Source organism: Pelobates fuscus, chromosome 10 (assembly GCF_036172605.1).
Source record: "Pelobates fuscus isolate aPelFus1 chromosome 10, aPelFus1.pri, whole genome shotgun sequence".
Classification (NCBI taxonomy): Eukaryota; Metazoa; Chordata; class Amphibia; order Anura; family Pelobatidae; genus Pelobates; species Pelobates fuscus.
In genome coordinates, this window is record NC_086326.1 from 67,321,721 (window position 1) to 67,341,213 (window position 19,493).

At 43.9% G+C, this 19,493-nt stretch overlaps 1 protein-coding gene across 4 annotated transcripts in view; it reads right to left on the reverse strand.

Annotated features, from left to right (window-relative positions):
* The window catches only part of PANK1 (pantothenate kinase 1), a 47,940-nt gene extending 29,168 nt beyond the window's left edge, over nt 1-18,772 (reverse strand). The window contains exon 1 of one of the 4 annotated variants that reach the window (XM_063434967.1): nt 18,349-18,772. In XM_063434967.1, coding sequence (XP_063291037.1) covers nt 18,349-18,541 — 193 coding nt within the window. In that variant the 5' untranslated portion in view covers nt 18,542-18,772. Of the gene's footprint in view, nt 1-16,086; nt 16,324-18,317 lie in introns of those variants that run through there. The other 3 variants (XM_063434968.1, XM_063434970.1, XM_063434969.1) reach the window with 3 other exon arrangements.
* Between the last annotated feature and the right edge of the window lie 721 nt (nt 18,773-19,493).

The window sequence follows — 19,493 nt, forward strand, 5'->3', positions numbered from 1 at the left end:
GAGCTGCAAAAGAGAAAACAACAAGAACACAATTGCCAGACAATCCCACGTCTCTTTTCATTGCGCTAACTTGGCAAATGAAATATATATATAAAAAAAAAAAAAAAAAACAGGCAAGTAGTGTGAGAGTTATAAATATATCTGGAGCCCTTTAGTAGCTGCATGCCTCATCTGCTTTCTATGCATGGAAGGGCTCACGCCTACTGCAATTCAACGAGATAACCCCAAATCAACGCACGCAAAATCACATTTCTGTTCAAAACCTGTGTTTGCCTTCTACATGACGTAACTCACCCACCAGTTACATCAGAACAATGTACTATTAAACAATCCTTGGGAGCCCATTGAACTTGACTATGTCCTTCATGATCTGTTATTCAATGCTTTCCTATGGGGAAAATCTGATGCTGGAGGTCCCCATGCAGAGCGTGAGGACGTCCAGCGTCAGATAACAGACCAAAAGTCTGTTTCAATTCCGGAAGTCCCTCTAGTGGCTGTCTAGAGCCACTAGGAGGAGGAGTTAGTCCTCAGAGGCAATTATTGCAGTTTATAAAAACTGCAATAATTACCACTGCAGGGTTAAGGGTGATGGTAGTTTGCACCCAGACCACTTGCCTACAGTGTCCCTTTAACTTGTTCTAAGCAAAAGAGACACACATGTGCAACTTTGTTAAAGAGAAAAAACAACACACACACAGTATTTGTAATGCTTAATTAGGCTATGCACACTTTTCTTGATGACAGTGCATTAAACAAGCTGTTGTATAATAATTATTAAATATTGTTCAGAAAGGATATTGGATTTATTGTTTTTTTAATTTACTAAAGGTTTGTTTGTTTTTCCTCTGGTTCCTAAAAAGAATATTCTGTTTTATATCTCAGGAGCAGCTAATATAGGTGTTCATAATGCATGAAGACCTTTACCCTGGATAAGGTGCCAAAGAATAGATCAAATTACCGAACTGTAAAAATGTCTAAGGTGTCACTGGCAATACTTTAAGGGTAAACAAAAGTGTGTGTATATAATATATACACAAGCTATGAATATGGACATTATATGGAATGGCAACTCTCAACATTCCATTGTTTAAAGGGCACATGACGTATAACTTTATAGCTAATAAAATGTTACCTTTACATTGTTAAGAAAGTGTGGCATTTGTGTAGATTAAAAATGTGTTTCCAATTGTTATTTGTTTGGCCTTCTTGGTTTTTACTGGTATGTCTTACGTAGAAACAGAGAAAGTGTATTGGTGTAATATAAAACTTATATAATGATACAGTATACAGGGCTGGAAAAAAAAAAATCTGAAAACCTAAAAAACGTTCAATCCATATAATACATTATTTTATCCACACTATTAAGGAGATATACCCCAAAAGAAAACATGCAAGTTTTCTTTAGGGATATACGGGAAAAAAACGCTTGTAAAAGCTGCAGAAAATGACTTTGTTTGTGCCAGGAATTAACCAAAACAGAGGCTGCTCTTAAAGAAACCCTTATTTTGGATCAAAATGCGCAGTGGTTTAATGCTTCTCAATGTACAGTAGTGCTGCAAATTGAAAAGTGAAAAGTGAAAACACAGATGCACTCTAGCCCAGCGTGCCTGTCACTTCCATTAGTCTTGTGGAGCAAACAGCTTCCACAGAAGTCTCATTTATAGCCTGTGACACATTTTGGCACCAGTTATAAAATGCCAACTTCAATTCTACTATGATGACGGGTGTTGTGCGTGCCCAATGCTAATCAGAGACGGGGCAAGTGATCTCTGTCTACAGGTTAGCACGCTATGGGTGCCGAGAGCTAGAAGGTGTTATTCCAAGCTCTATGATTGACAAGGCATTGAAGCAGAGATACAAACAGTTTTAAAACCCTCCTTTGTCAGTGTAATAAATTAGTGGTCGTGTCTTGGCACCACAACCAAGTATCTACAGTGTCCCTTTAAAGTTCTTTTAATGGCAATGTGCTGCATTTTTGCAACCAACAAATTGTAGTAAAATAAAAAACTAAAATCAAAAACGAATCAATGGAGATTATCAAGCATGGGTGCCCAAAAGGTAGATCCCCAGATGTTTTAAAAACTACAGCTCCATGATGCTTTATCATTCTAAAAGCATGCAAAGCATCAGTGGAGTTGAAGTTCTACAACATCTGGGATCTACCTTTTGGGAACCCCCGACACCTGTCTTAAAAGTAACAATACAGGCTATAGTGCTCTAGGTGCCCCATCCCCTATTAAACCTAGCAGTTGAAAAGATTGCTGAGTTAACCTGCCTCTAGCACTTATGTAAAATAGAGTAAACTCTGCTATTTTAGTCAGATGATCTCAGGAGACCATGTGATTGTGATGTGGGATTATTAAAAATCTTTATTGTACTTGTATTGAATTATTGTACTAACTCCATTTTAACTTTATAATGTGATGATCCTCCATTTTGTCCTCCTAACCTGACTTCTTCAATCCTCCATTTTGTCCTCCTAACCTGACTTCTTCAATCCTCCATTTTGTCCTCCTAACCTGACTTCTTCAATCCTCCATTTTGTCCTCATGACTTAACTTGTTCATTTTAAAACTACCTTACGTGACTGAACTTCTCAACCCAATTAGTATAGTAGACAAAGACTGTATTTCCTGCAAGGACAAGCACCAGGAGGTGCTGGCTACTCCTTAAAACTTGTAAGATAGTATAGTTTGAAGGCCACGAGAACACAGTAGTAATGAAATGTTCTATTCATAAGAGACCTTGCACCTGGACATGAGGCCTGATATCATTGACCGTGTAAAATGACGCTCAGGACCCCCTTATCCCCACCCGTGTCCAGAACAATCCCACCTCCGGTGGGTGGACACGGGACTAACCTCTTAATTTTTTGAACCAATAGGTAAGACACTAACCCCGACACTTAACAATTAATCCAATTGATGATGTTTATTTGCTGATATTCTAATAATCAATGATGACGCAAAATGCCTCTTAAAAGGGCCTGCGCGCCCGCTTTTTCTTCACTTGCCAATAAACTTTCTCGAAGTTATTTTAACCTGAACCTTGTGTGTCAGACTTAAATACTTCAGCGTATATACGCAATTCAATTTTATTGATTTGGACAGGAACAGATAGACATTTAAACATTTTGGTTTACTTTTAAAAAGTACCATAACAACTTGGCGCCCAACGTGGGGCATCGGGCTATGTCCGGCCGGTGAGCCGTCCTAAGGAAGACAAGGGTGGACGGAGGAATCCAGGGGGAAGGAAAGGAGATTGATCACCTCCAGGTACACGGTAGAGACTTCTGCAGAGCCACCGGTATGTTCCGGCCCCTTTGATTGACCCGTCCACGTGTCTGTGACTGCTTCCCGGGAGGACATCAAAGACAGGTAATATCTTGCCCGGTGCCTCGTTACTCACTTGTTTACCTGCATTTTAGTCTGTTGCCTGGGTGTGTTTGAATTGTTTGCCTGTTTCCCCTTTTTGGGATAAAGGGGGGGGTGGACCTGAGGGGATTTGCCTGGGTCTTCAGTGTGTCTGTCTGTTTGTATTTTACCCCTTTTGGGATAAAGGGGGGTGGACCTGAGGGGATTTGCCTGGGTCTTCTGTTGCCCGTTTCACCCCTTTTAGGAACCATGGTGCTGTGGTTGTAGGGAAAAAGGGGGGTTGACCTGTGGATGTGTTCCTGGGGGTCATCTTTTCCTGTTTAACTCTTTTAGGAGCCTCGTGGCTGGGGCTGTAGGGAAAAAGAGGTGTGTTGGATCTGTGGAGATTGTGTAGACTCATAGTTTCCTGGGGATCCTTCTTGTGCCACTTCGATAGCCTAGCTAGCTTCTCTGTGCACGTTACTCTGCTTGCAGAGTGGTGGTACCCTCCAGCTTTGAGCGCTGAGCTGGAGCCATTCCAATTTTTATTTTGTGGTGTGTGAATTCGGGCAGGCATTGCTGTCTTCATCACCACGGAGTAGTGAGACTTATAAAGTGAGTTTTTATAGGGGCACTACAAGGGTGAGGGTAGCGCAGACACTATGAGTGGGCTGCTGTGACGAGGGAGGCATATGGATTTCGGACCGGTGTTAGCTGTTATCCTTGGCCGTTGGTAGTAAGATACTACGGGATTGAGGGAGGTGACTTTGGAGTAAGCACACGAGTAAAGGAAAGGAATTACTGTTTATTTCATTTGAACTGTGATGCATACACTGTATTTCAACTGTATTGTTGTCTTGTTTGTTTAATAGGAGTCTCATGAACTCCTGTGTCTGTCTCTAAGGATTTTCCTTGCCTTTCATCTTTTCTGTACTTCCTATATTATTATACTATCCACTCCCATTCCTCTTAAAAGAGAAGTGATTGGTCACACACTCCTCACCTCGCTCCAATCCGTGTCTACCACCCCGGGTAGGCGGATTCAGTGACTAGTCTACGTTTTGGGAAGACGCACCTGAGAAAGTCCCACGGTTCTCGGGTGGCAGTCGAGCATTGTAGACGTTCTTGTTCAGTTTTCCCTCTCTCTCTCTATATCTAGGACGCTGGTATAGGGGTAAAGGGATTATGGGGCAGGATTTAAGCAAGCCAGGTAAGGGCTGGTTAGCATGTGATTTGGTAGAAAACAGAGAGGGTGAGGAGATGGTTAAAGGTGTTGAAAAGATTGCAAAAGTATGTAAAATTACTGTACCAACGGGTGGAAGATTGCAACCAGAAAGTTGGCGCAAGTTACTGGCAGAAATGAAAGGCAAGCTTACAGATAATGGTTTATTAAAGACTGCTGAAGCATGGTACAGAGTAGCGAAGGCTATTCAGCTAGAAGGTTGGGTTGAGGAAGAAATAAATCACAACGGTGTGAAATTGTTTGTGTATCATAATAATTGTGTTACTGGGGTTTACCCTCAGCCAGCGCCCCAAAATGGCGCCCAGGGGATATCTATCCCCAAGGTTCAGTCAGCCGTAGGTGATAGTCAGCTGACTATGTTCCCCACTCCCAATCCTCCTAACACCCATCCCGTCACCTCCCCTGTCTGCCCGGTCCTGAATTCTGATAGATCTTTCTTTTCCCCTTCCCCGTCTCTAACATTCCCATCATCCTCATCCATCCCTACGCTACCTGCTGTACCTCCCCCTAACATTTCATCTGCCATTCCTTCCCTACACTCTCTCTCCGTTAATGATCCCCTCCCCTCTTCATCCGCCCAGCTAACCACCTCTTCCACCCTTGCCCCGGCTCCTCCCTCTACACCCACCCCTACCAATCCCTCTCCGTCCCCTCCCATCTCCACCCCAGTTCAATACCCCACCTCCTTCCCCTCCCCAGCCTGGCCCTACCCCTTCCCATATCCCATGGCCCTGCCCTATCCCGGATATCCACTACCCCTTCCCCAAGCCACTCCCCAGGTTCCGGTCATGCCCAGTCCGGCACAGTCTGCCCCGGATGTGCCCACATCCAACATGGCCGCCACTTCTTCCCTTAACCCTAATGCAGTACCTTTTCCGGCCACCAATATGGCGGCCCCCAGTACAGCCCTGATGCCGGCAATTCCCGGTGACTACCTATCTGGTTATGATCCGCTAGCCACCCCCGCATCTGGGACCCCCGCTCATCCTCCGGTCCTGTCACCTTACTCGGGCCCTGCACGTAAGAGAGCTCAGATCATAGAATTAGATGAGGGAGAAGAGGATAGGTTATCCCAGGACTCGTTGGAGGCTGCAGGAGCCGCTGCAGGAGCCTCAACTCATCGTTCTATCGATGATCCCTTTGGACACAAGGGTCGGGGAGAACGGACCCCTCCTAAGTATGTTGCTTTTAACCCCACTCAAGCTAGTGCATTAATGAAATCGCTCCCTGACCCAGAAAAACAGCCTATGCCTTTTTACCGAGGGATAGTTCAAATTCAAAAGACTTATTCCGCCGCATGGCGTGATCTACTCAGCATTTGTGCTATTAAAGCAGGGGATGCATATTGGCCAAGCATGGCCCGTCACCTCAGTACAGATCTGCTTTCCAGTGATGTTGATTATCCCTCCGGGGTAACCTTCTGCACCCAATTAAGAGAATGGGCTAAGGACAAACTTGCAGATCAGGCTGCTGGCCTTACTGATGTTATACAAGATAAAGGAGAATCAGTGGAAAGGTTTCATGCAAGACTGTATCAAATGTTTACAGATTTGGGGTTTGATCTTACTGACAAGATTCATTCACAAATGCTGTCCGGTGCGTTTGTCCAAGGTGTTAAAGACTCAATACGCAAGGGAATTATTGCTGCACGCCCTGAATATAAGGTTGTTCCCCTGGATACCCTGCTTTTAGTTGCTAGGGGCCTAGAATCTGCCCAGACCCCCAGAAGACCAAGCTCTGCTCCTCTTATGGTATCACGCAGTATCCCTGTTCCCAGGGGCACCAGACCAGAGGATGGTTTCTGCTTTAATTGCAAGGCTAAAGGTCATTTTAAAAGTGATTGCCCGGAACCCAAAAGAGAGCCAAGAAAGCCATCCAGGCCTGCCCCGGCCACTAAGGCCGAAAAAGGGGTTCCAATAGTTGAGGAACCCGATGAATAGGAAATTGGCAAGCCTGTGTCTGTGACCCCTGTCATGGCAGTGTCTACAGGGGATAAAGGGGGGCCACTTGCCACAGTGACTTTGCCCATTGAAGGCCACCCTACCACATTTCTTGTTGACACAGGTGCAGCCCGTAGTGTTCTGCGAGAACAAGACCTGCCAGACCCATCTTTTCTGTCAAATATTGATGTCTCGTGTTGGAGTGGATGGCCAGCCAAGACATAGCCCTTTAACAACTCCACTACGAGTTGGCTCTAGCCTGCTTGCTCGCTTTGTGGTATCCTCCACATGCCCAATTAACCTGTTAGGTGCTGATGTTCTCTCACGCCTGCAAGCATCCATCACCTTCACCCCAGACGGGCAGGTAGAAATGTTCCCACCTCTATCTGTATCAGACACCTCAGCCCTGTGCTCCTTGCCTCTGATGCTGCATTTAGAAAAGCCCCGTGAGGAAGCAGCAGAATTAAAGTCCAATTTCCCAGAGGAATTAAAAACACAGGTGCCCGCCAAGTTATGGTCCTCAGGCCCAGAGGACATAGGTCACCTGAATGTTCCCCCTGTGGTGGTAAAGCTTATTCCAGGAGCTAAGTTACCAAGAAAGCCACAATATCCATTAAAACCAGCACAGTCTGCTGCCATTTCTGTCCACATCAAGGCACTCTTAGAGAAGGGTGCCCTGGTAAAATGTAAATCTGAATGCAACACCCCATTATTTCCTGTGAAAAAGAAAACTCCAAAAGGTGAGCCAGAGAAGTACAGGATGGTCCAGGATCTCCGTGCTGTTAATGAAGCCACCGTCCTGGACATCCCTCTTGTACCAAATCCCCATACTCTGCTCTCTGGAGTCCCACCATCTGCAAAATTCTTCACAGTCATTGACCTGGCCAATGCCTTTTTCAGTGTCCCACTGGACCCATCCTGTCAATACCTGTTTGCTTTCACTCATGAGATGCAACAGTATACCTGGACTGTCATGCCCCAAGGGGCACAAAATTCTCCCAGTCAATTTGCAAAGGCCATGGGTACCATCCTTGACCCATGGCAAGCTGAGCACCCAGAAGTTGTCTTGCTCCAGTATGTGGATGATTTACTGCTCTGTGGAGAGGATATACCCACTACTGAAAGGTGCTCAATTAGTCTTCTTTCCTATTTGGCAGAACAGGGATGTAAAGCTTCACTCACCAAGCTGCAATTCTGCCAATCTTCAGTGATTTTCCTTGGACATTGCCTATCTCAAGGTACCAGACATCTTACTCGGGACCGGGTAAGAGCTGTTCTGGACATTCCACCTCCAAGGACTTCAAAGTCTCTTCATGCCTTCCTAGGCCTCATTTCCTACTGCAGAGCATGGATCCCAGAAGCCTCTCTGCTTATGCAACCTCTCTATGATGCTCTTAAATCTGACCCATTCTGTCTGACCAATGAAGCTCTGGACAATTTCAATGCTCTAAAACGTGCCATTGCTTCTGCTCCTGCCTTGGGCCTACCTGACTACTCCAAACCTTTCAAATTATTTGTCTCTGAAAGACAAGGCCATGCAACAGGAGTTCTCACCCAAACTAATGACTTAAGAGGCCGCCAAAGGCCTATTGGATATTTCTCATGTCAACTGGACATTGTGGCTAGAGGGACCCCTTCCTGCCTTAGGGCTGTTTTTGCTGCTAGAGAACTCATAGAAAGAACCTCAGACCTGGTCCTTGGCCACCCTCTGGTTGTTTTGGCCCCTCATGACATTTCTGCTATCATCAACCAAGTCCAGCTCAAGCACGTGTCTCCAGCCAGACACCTGCGCCTACAGTGTCATCTTCTTTTGCCTGACAACATTTCCATCCAGAGATGTCAAGTGCTTAATCCATCCACTCTTCTTCCACTCCCTGAGGGGGGTATCTATTATGGATTTATCACGGATGAAACCTACATTTACCTGCTCTGTGGATGTACCAAGAAAGTCATGCATTCACATTTGTCATTTTATGAAGATGAGACACCTCTTTGTGAAGGCCCGGATTACGCCTTCTGTACCATGTGGTACAAGCCGAACATTACTCCTGAACCTTGATATGAAGATGAGCTTTACCACTGGACCGATGTAAAGCTCACTGCACAAGATTTCTATTGTGACTCTGAAGGCAATAGCATGGTCTTGGTCCAGCTACCTCAACAACTTAACTACCTTTACCGCCATTGGGATACCGCTATCCCACATATTCCTGTTACCAAGTTGAAGACAAGGTCATGGAATGATCTTGGGCCCATGGCAAAACTATGGGCCACCATGAATGAAGAACAGCTACAGGAAAATGGTATTGCCAAATACCCAACAACTGACCTTCTAGAAGCATGGCCACGCCATTTCCTGGAAAAGGAATTTCAAGATCTGGTCATAAAGAATGATTATGACCCAGAAACACCTCATGACTGTTTCGAACAGATGAAAATGGAAACAGTGCACTTACCAACTGTGCATGAAAATCCATTACCAGATCCAGATTTTACCCTGTTTGTGGACGGATCAAGATATGCTGATGAAGAAGGAAGATATCATACAGGATATGCCGTAACCACAACAGACGAAGTCATCAAATCATCATCCTTACCGCCAGCAATGTCTGCGCAAGAAGCTGAATTACAGGCTCTGACTTCAGCATGCAAAATTTCCGAAGGAAAACGTGCCAACATCTATACAGATTCAAGATATGCTCTGGGTGTGGCACATGACTTCGGCCTAATTTGGAAGACAAGAGGATTTCTTACCACCGCCGGTACACCAGTCAAACACAGCACTGCAATCAAGGAGCTAATGGATGCCCTCCTACTCCCTAAAGAAGTGGCCGTTTTGAAAGTCAAGGCCCATGGGAAATTGGATACAGATGAAGCAAAGGGCAACCATTTAGCTGATCAGGCTGCTAAGCTAGCGGCCAGGGATCTGCAGGAAGTGGATGAAGAAGTGTCCGGACAAGAAGAAGAAGAAGTTCCTATTTTTACTCTGCAAACTCTTCCTACTGATTTGCGAATTTTGCGAGAACAGCAAGCTGCAGTCACTCCTGAAGAAATCCAGAAATGGAAAAAGAAAGGAGCTGTCCAAAAGGACGGAATATATTACAACAACTTCAAATTTTGTCTTCCCAGAAATTTGTATCCAGCAGTTGTCCAATGGGCACATGGGCCTGCACACCTATCAAAAGAATTGATGGCCGCCCTCATACAGAAGTATTATGAAGCACCTGGAATCACAACATTGATCAATAGCTTCTGCAAGGCCTGTGTCATTTGTGCAAAATGCAATCCAGGAAGACCAATCAAGGTGCCTGCAAAACACCTGGCAAAGCCCATGTACCCCTTCCAGCGAATTCAAATTGACCACATCCAAATGCCCAAGAGTGGGCCCCATGAATATGCACTAGTAGTAGTGGACATGTTCTCAGGATGGCCAGAGGCCTACCCAGTGGCCAATATCACTGCAAAAACAACCGCAAGACGCCTACTTACAGAGATAGTATGTAGGTTCGGACTCCCAGAAGTCATTGAAAGTGATCAAGGCCCAGCTTTCACAGCAACAGTGACTAAAGAAATTTGGACTGCTCTAGGGGTGACTCTAGCCTTCCACACCCCTTACCACCCACAAAGTAGTGGTAAAGTGGAGCGCATGAATGGCACTCTAAAAACCAGAATGTTAAAAATGTCACAAGAAACAAAGATGCCCTGGCCAGAAAGCCTGCCAATAGCTTTATTTAGTGTTAGGCACACACCTAGAGGGAAGCATTCACTGTCCCCATATGAGGTTCTATTTGGGACAGCACCCAGACTAGGTTGTTATTATCCGCAGCAGTTGCAGCTCCAATCAGATGTTTTAGTAGACTATGTAACTGAACTTGCAAGTGTTTTAAACAAAATACATGCCCAAGTTTTCTGTTCAATTCCAGATCCCGAATTGGATACAGGTTCCCATAACCTGCTTCCCGGAGATTGGGTCCTGGTCAAGAAGTTTGTGCGGAAAAATACCCTGGAACCAAGATTTGACGGTCCATTCCAAGTTCTCCTGATTACCGCAACCTCCGTCAAACTGGCCGGTAGGCCAAATTGGATCCACGCTTCCCACTGCAAGAAATCTCCTGCCCCAGAGGAAGCGAATACCGCACAAACATGTATCTCTGGTACACCTTCTCCCTAATTAGCCTTATAAAGGCCCAGCAAGTAGCCATTACCAAAGATATTAGTGGGTACACCTTCTGGTATAATTCATCGTGTACCCAGGTGGCTACTTATACCTTTGACTACTGTGATATTGTAGAATGCCCATTTCCCACACCACAAATCCAGAGCATCTATAGAGATATCCCTCATTCGAAAGACCCATATGTTTGTGTAGTTGACAAGCAATGGGGGCACAATTGTGACCATTGGGGGGCGGCGGGATGGAATGCCGAGCCTGCCTGGGGTTACAAACCAAAAAGTGCCGTATCTAAAGTAGATGATCATGGTAGATCCCTTCTCCAGAGAATGACTTTGAGAAAGCCTGGGGGGAGTACACCAATGAAACTAATCCTTAACATTGAGCATCCAAGCCCAACAGATGCGGACCAGTATGTGATGGGAATGTATTGGAAAAAGGGTTCCTACCGTAAATTAGGGCATTTCTACCTCAAAGATATGTGTAACTCTTCTGAGTGGCAAGGGGCCACCCATATGGTCCCTAACCCATTAAAACCTCATATCCAGACCTTTCAAGACATGATGGCCATTGCTAACCCCACCTTTGAAGATACCATGGCCGCTGAAACAGGTTTTAATGATGTAAATCTATGGTTAGAATGGATGAAATATAATGCTAATAAGCATAATAGAACTGCATGCTATGTGTGTGGCGGTGCCCGGCCTCACCTGGGTACTGTGCCTTTAATCCTGCCAGTAGATATAGAAGAATGTGTTTTAAGCCTTTTTGCCTATCACTATAATTTTAACAGGTCCATATGTATTGCATGGACAAAAGAGTATCCTCTCCTAACCCAGGATGTCAAACCCCCAGATGGTATTACCGTGTATAAAGGTAACTACACTTGTTATGCTAATTATGATGGAATGGGTAAATTCTTGGGTAACTTCTCTAAAGGGTATTGTGCTACCTACAGAAATGTCTCTATGGACTTGTTGCAGTTTCACACCAGGTCATTAGGGGATATTTACTGGTTGTGTGGGGATTTACAGCTAAGATCCAGAATGGACAAGCAGTGGTGGGGGGAGTGTACTCTGGCTAAAGCTATTATGCCTATACATATCATCTCTGACACACACCTCGTCACCCATGGGTCCAAACACACTAAGGTTAAGCGTGACGCCCCAGTGAAAGGAAGTTTTGATCCTCATGTGTATATTGATGCCATTGGAGTGCCTTGGGGGGTGCCCAATGAGTTTAAAGCAAGGGATGAAGTTGCTGCAGGATTTGAATCAATTTTTACCATAGTTACTGCAAACAAGAATTTAAATTGGATAAATTACATTTATTATAATCAACAGCGTTTTGTTAATTATACCAGAGACGCCCTCCAGGGGTTGGCCGAACAGCTGCAGGCCACATCCCAAATGGCTTTCCAGAATAGAATGGCCCTAGATATGATCTTAGCCGAGAAAGGAGGGGTTTGTAAAATTTTGCCCGACACCATGACATGTTGTACATATATCCCAGAAAACACAGGCCCTAATGGTAAAGTTACATTAGCCATAGAAAAATTAAATGACCTGTCTGAAGAGTTAAAAAGGAATTCTGGGATAAAAGATCCCTGGGAAAGATGGTTTGGTTGGATGACAGGATGGCAAAAGGCTTTAATGCAGATTGGTATGGCTATACTAATTTTCCTTTTTATTTTTGCTCTTCTCTTTTGTTGTATCCTCCCATGTCTGAGAAAATCCCTCATGAAGACTGTTGACCAAGCGGCACCCACTTTCACCCATCTCGAAGTTGATGACCAAGATTTCCAAGACGTCAACTCACCCTGTCTGCCGCTGCAAACAATCCCTTTTGTTGATAAAGTGCAGGAATTCTAGGAAGGGACTAGCTTAGGGACAGCATCTGTCAGTGAATGGTAAAGGCCCCGTGTGGAGAAGTGGTGGGTTAGCTGCCATGGGACACCCATGGGTGTGAAGTGTTCGAGAGCCATACTGACGGATGAGTTAGCCTATTAGGGTCAGCTCTAGGGACAGACTTGCACTTTGCATTAACACCTAGCTAGCGGCCACGGGGTTTCTGTGCCTTTGGGTTAACACGTCTTCTGATACTAACAAATAAAGTTTTATCTCTTAGAATCTAACATTTCATAGGGGGGACTGATGTGGGATTATTAAAAATCTTTATTGTACTTGTATTGAATTATTGTACTAACTCCATTTTAACTTTATAATGTGATGATCCTCCATTTTGTCCTCCTAACCTGACTTCTTCAATCCTCCATTTTGTCCTCCTAACCTGACTTCTTCAATCCTCAATTTTGTCCTCATGACTTAACTTGTTCATTTTAAAACTACCTTACGTGACTGAACTTCTCAACCCAATTAGTATAGTAGACAAAGACTGTATTTCCTGCAAGGACAAGCACCAGGAGGTGCTGGCTACTCCTTAAAACTTGTAAGATAGTATAGTTTGAAGGCCACGAGAACACAGTAGTAATGAAATGTTCTATTCATAAGAGACCTTGCACCTGGACATGAGGCCTGATATCATTGACCGTGTAAAATGACGCTCAGGACCCCCTTATCCCCACCCGTGTCCAGAACAATCCCACCTCCGGTGGGTGGACACGGGACTAACCTCTTAATTTTTTGAACCAATAGGTAAGACACTAACCCCGACACTTAACAATTAATCCAATTGATGATGTTTATTTGCTGATATTCTAATAATCAATGATGACGCAAAATGCCTCTTAAAAGGGCCTGCGCGCCCGCTTTTTCTTCACTTGCCAATAAACTTTCTCGAAGTTATTTTAACCTGAACCTTGTGTGTCAGACTTAATTACTTCAGCGTATATACGCAATTCAATTTTATTGATTTGGACAGGAACAGATAGACATTTAAACATTTTGGTTTACTTTTAAAAAGTACCATAACAATTGGCGTAACAATGTGCTTGCGCACTAGCCTCCCAAGGTTTTCCTGTTGGAATGCATTGGATGAGATAATCAACATTGATGATCTCAGCCAAAGAGGTAGAGCTACAAGGAGGATACAGGCACTGTAAGAGTTTATAGGTAAGTAAATCAACTGTTTTTGTTGTCTTTTTATTTAACTCTTGCAGCGCTGGCAAGGTCACCTAAACAGTGACCAAGGGTAACTTTAACATTAGGAATATTTGTTTAACGCTATAGTATTCCTTCTTAAAGGGACACTATAGTCCCCAGAACCACAACAGCTTAATGTGGTGGTTCTGGTATCTATTGCATGTCCCTGCAATTATAGAATGGTCAACTCTGCCTTTTCAGTGAAAAGGCAGTCTTTACACTGCTGGATAATAACACATTTAATGGCTGTCACTCAGATGGCCACTAGAGGTGCTTCCTAGTCCAGTGTTGCACAGTGTGCAGCAACTACGTCCAGCGTCTCCATGCTCCCCATGGAGACGTTGAACGCACCTTATAGAGATGCACGGATTCAATGAGGATATGCCCATTGGCGGCACGCAGAGTTTTGCCACACATACACAGTAGCCTCTCAATGTGTTCCTAAGGGAGATTGATGATCTCCGCCATGGAGGTGGGGCCAGCAACAGCGAAGGATAAAAAGGTAAGTTTAATACCTTTTATCGTCACAGAGAGGTGGGCCGGAAACATAAATATGTATTCCAGCATTATAGTATTAGGAATACATCTTTTCATGTATTCCGAAAACTATGGCATTCCTTTAAAGACATCCCTGATAGTTTCAGGTTTCACATTGTGGCCTCTGTTGAACTAAAATACTGTATCCAAACAGCGCTGAGGATTGGGGGGCCAGGCACATGCTTCAGGACTGAATATCCCCTTTATAACTCTGAGAATAGGTAAAAAAAAAAAAAAAAAAAAATTCAGAAAACTAAATTACTCGCCATTTAGTTAGTCTTTGCTCAGATCTCAAACGTGTTTTTGCTCACTTGTGCCATTACAGAAAGAAGCTATACCATTTGCTCATCAGACTCATCCCCATCCTTACGGACAGTCCAGATTCGAAATGAGAGCTCTCAATATCACATTTTGCACATTTAGGTCCAATATCAATAAATGCATCTCAAAAAGATGTGCAAAATAATTGCACATTACCGGTCAAAATAGCCAAACTAGCCATAACTTTTTTGCACTACATATTCTATGATGCTTAGTCAGCCACGTGACATAATTGGGAAAAAAAAATAAAAATCACAAAATATTTGCAGTACCAAAGTTGACCAGCAAAATGATTAGAAATAATCTTATTCCATAATAGTGTTATTTATTTCAGTATAATTCTTTAACATACACACCTGTGCAGCAAGCAGTAGCCTAGTGACTTGTGAGAATTGCCAGAAAGTCAAAATAGGTTCTAAATTAATTCACAACAAAATCGTTGAACTGGAAACGTAACGGACATGTAGATTTCTTTCCAAACTAGCAATTTTGGTCTTAGATTTAATTCCCACTTTAGTAAAATTACCGTCTGATGTTTTTGCAAAGCATTTCCATAGATGTGTGCCTCTGGATTGACTGTCTATATAACCAAGGATACCGACATAAAAGTGTTACAGAACCCAGAACTTTTGCGAATTTAAGTCAGACGGCAAGGCTGAGGCCAAAATATCAGCTTCCTTTTTAAATTCATGAAAAGTCAGTTTAGTGATACACCCTGTAATTAGTGGGCATTTTCTTAAGTGAATTTACAAAGTTGCAAGACAGCTTAACTCGAGAAGTTTCAATCACCCATTTCTAATGTTTAACTTTGTCACCAAACCATGATTAGATATAGTGTGTGATTAAAAAAGTCTCCTACTTGCGGTCAAGATTTCCTAATAGAAAATAAGACAAAAGCATTTTAAAGGGTTAAAAACAGCAACCTGTATATTCTAGCGTACACCTCTTTACCTGTAGATGATCACTGCATTGCATTAACATTGTACTTGTCAGGGCTGATAAACTAGTTGGATAAGACGTGCACAAAAACTAAAAAGTGACTTTTCTAAACAAGCTTTTTGATGTGCATTAAAAGTGATTTAGTCTTGTTAAATGCCTACAGCTAACACACTTTCAAATGTGTTAGTCAAGATCTCTGAGGCTATATTCCTATAAACAATGTTCATTACATACACCACTAGGTGCAGCACTATTCGAAAATTAACATATCACTAATTTAAAAAGAGCAGAAAATACCCTGAGATCACAACAGTGATCAGCTCTGAGAGCACTAGAATAATAGAACACATGAACTGCTACATTTACATTCCAAAACATTAACATTCCAATAACAGGTATCCGAATGTAAGCCGACATCAAGGACTATTAAAGCACAGTATATTCTCAATAAGCGACTGTCTGTAAAAACTGTAGTACTCACAATGTTTTTTGCCGTCAATAAACCTCATTTTGGGGAGTCCAAAAAAAAAAAAAAAATTAAAATAAATAAATTAAGCTTGAATAATGGGAGTGAGTATTCAACTACACACAGACACAGTGTATCCAAGAGATCTGAGCTGCACCTCTTACATTTCAAGACTTTCCTGTCACATCACTAGGAACAAGGTCACAATTTGCCTGCATAGAAATTGCAAAACGCTCAATGATCAGGGCTTTCTGCACACGGAATGTAGCATGCAATCACAAAGCTTGGCTTTACAGAGCTGCCATTGGCTGCCCCCCTGCCCATCCTCTCGTGGTATCAGTAGGTGTGTCTGGCCCTCCGCTGCTCTGATTGGCTGGCTGGGGGTGGCATTTAAATTCCACATTCATTGCAAGAGGTCTACTGACTCCAGGCTCACCAATCCACCCCTCGCTTGTATGATGGTGTCAGGGGGAAGAAAGGCTGGAAAGCTGTCAAAGGAGGGAGGGGAAAAAATAATATTACAACCTCACAGCTCATATGGCGGCTCGTGCATGGTTTTATTTTTGTTTGTTCTTCTCCTCTTATGTGTCACTAGTTCCCTGGTAGCCTGCCAGTGTACAGCGTGAGCGATTAGATCATAAGACGGAAATGTGACATTTGGAAATGTTGATGCGGGTTGTAAAAGGTACCAATGGCATATGCCCATAATGGAGGGCGCGGTGGTTTACATAAGGAGTGGTAACACTGTATAGATAAACAGTCTGCACGTGAGTGATCCCCCCTCTTCCACCACAAATAAATCTAAAAAAGATATAGTATGGTTACAAGACAACCTGAAAATAACCCCCTGTTTAATGACTGTCCCCAAAATAGATATATATATTTTTTGGTTACGGAGTAGTCACTTATGTTAGGGTACTTACGATCATAAGGAAGCAATTTTGTAAAAAGGATAAAATCCCAAGTAATTTATTTAATAAACTAAAATAGCTGGCTATCTGCGCCTCCTCCGTCGCTGCATGCCCTGGCTATCTGCGCCTCCTCCGTCGCTGCATGCCCTGGCTATCTGCGCCTCCTCCGTCGCTGCATGCCCTGGCTATCTGCGCCTCCTCCGTCGCTGCATGCCCTGGCTATCTGCGCCTCCTCCGTCGCTGCATGCCCTGGCTATCTGCGCCTCCTCCGTCGCTGCATGCCCTGGCTATCTGCGCCTCCTCCGTCGCTGCATTTGTATTTCCAAGAGTTTTTTTTCTTTAGCAGCCAAATAAGGCAGCAGTGGACATGTAAAACATGATGCATTATTCCACTTTCAGTAATAATAGCATCTGTACTTTAGACTGTTTCTCTGCAGCACACAGGATTGAAGTAATAATAAATTACGCATGTCTGCCTTCTACCCATGGCATGGCATTATATTCTGTGTAAATGCCCATTCGCAAATAACATGAAAGCAGATGCAAGCTATCGACCTCCTCTTCTTTTACGGCACCGGCTGGGTATCTGGCCCTTCCTTTGTGGTTCACGCTTGATATCAGTCCCCTTCTGGCCCTTTTGCAGCATGTCGCCTTTTTTGCTGCATGCACTGCTCCTCTTGCTGCATGCGCTGGGTAGAAGACCACCTTTTTTGAGGCAAGCGTAGGGTAGCAGCCTACTTTTCTTGCGGCATGTCACTTCTTGTTGCAAGCGCTGCATAGTTGTCTCTTCTTGCTGCATGCATTGCGTAGCTGCACCTTCTTCCCTGGGAAGCAGCATGCACTGGCTCTCTCATTGACCTACTATTCTATGCAGTACTTCTGGGGATCTTCTTGCGGTCCCATTGCATGCGCCATGTACTGCTCTGGGTTGCAAAAATAGAATTCAGCCCTTTCTTTCACTACTTATAGCAATTTAGAGAACATATTGGCAATCAAATGAATAGTGACCAAATGCAAACTCCTGCTATCCCCCCTCCCTCCTGCTTTCATGATGTAAGAAGCCAGTATAATCAATGCAATAGCCCAAATGCCCTGGCATAGGTCTTGCTTTGGGTAAAAAAAATAAATAATAATCATTCATACTGGTCAAGATATTACGTCACTGCTTTAATTTGGGCTTTAGTAAGCCAGTGAATGGCAACCTAGGGACTCTACACAAATGAATGGACAGAGAGACTGACCCTTTGGCATACAGACAATGGGTCCTTCACAGAGCCCACACTTATAGCAATAAAGGGGCTATTGGTACCCAAACCAGACTTGCCCTGGGTCTACCTGTGGCAGGACCACCTGGATGGCCACTTACGAGGTCTGCTCCTCCTGGCCGAGTCCAGCCTCCTCCTGATCCTGCTCTTCTTGGCCGGGGATCCTTGATGGAGGGGTTCGGACTCTCTCCGGCTGCTCTCCCCATTGCTCAGCACCGAGCTCGCTGCCGGCGGATGGAATCCGTTCTGCATCCGAGAGCCAGAGGCCGACTCGGGCTGCGCATGATCCCCCATGGCTGATAGGGAGAGCCAAGAGGGGGGCTTCCTCTCCTTAGTGACAGCGGCGGCCTGAGCGAGCGGACACCGAGCCTGGGATATAAAGGAAGACTAGAGGGCTAGCGCTGCGCTGGGGAGCTGGAGCACCGTGACAGCTGGCCTGGCCGGTCTGAGGTCATTGTCAGCCTCCTGTCTACTCTGCGCTCACACTGCAGCCTGTGCAGCGCCGAGTGACGTCACGGACCTCCCCCTCTCTAACACTGGAAGGGAGAGGGGGTGGGAATGGGGCTGCAGGATTTATACAGAGGATCAGGTTGGCTTCTTATTCGTTAAAGCCATTTATTCTTCAGAATAAAATTATATTAGTCATTTCTTTATGATTATATTAGTATCATTATAGGAGGAATAAAACTATATTAGTAATTTTGTTTTTATTATTATTATTATTATTAATATTATTATTTTAAGAGAAATAAAAAATTCTTAATTTTTGTAAAAAAATAATTAAAATTAAAATATTTATACAAAATGTATAATATATATATATATATATATATATATATATATATATATATATATATATATACTGTTATGATAGGTTTAATTAAACAGAAAGTAGATGTGGTATTAATTAGGTTATGATTTGATTCAGGACTAGGACAAAATGTGTTGGGCATTTAAAGTCAGAGCAGCAAAATGTGGGAGGTGGGTCAGAGGGGGTGGGAGCAGTTGTGTCATTACCAATGACACACACACTTCCTAAAGCGGGCATGTCAATGTGATGCCCTCCAGGGCAGCTCATGCTCGGAGTCATGCTGAAGAGCTTGGGCATAAGGAAAATGCTGTGTGTGTGTTTACCACAGTGCAAGCAAACATGTTCTGTGTTTGATTGTGACTTTTCTCTGTCGTCTCTGTAAGTGGAATATCAGAGGACAAAGTAAGAACAGCGCTGGGCGAGGGTGCTGTGTGT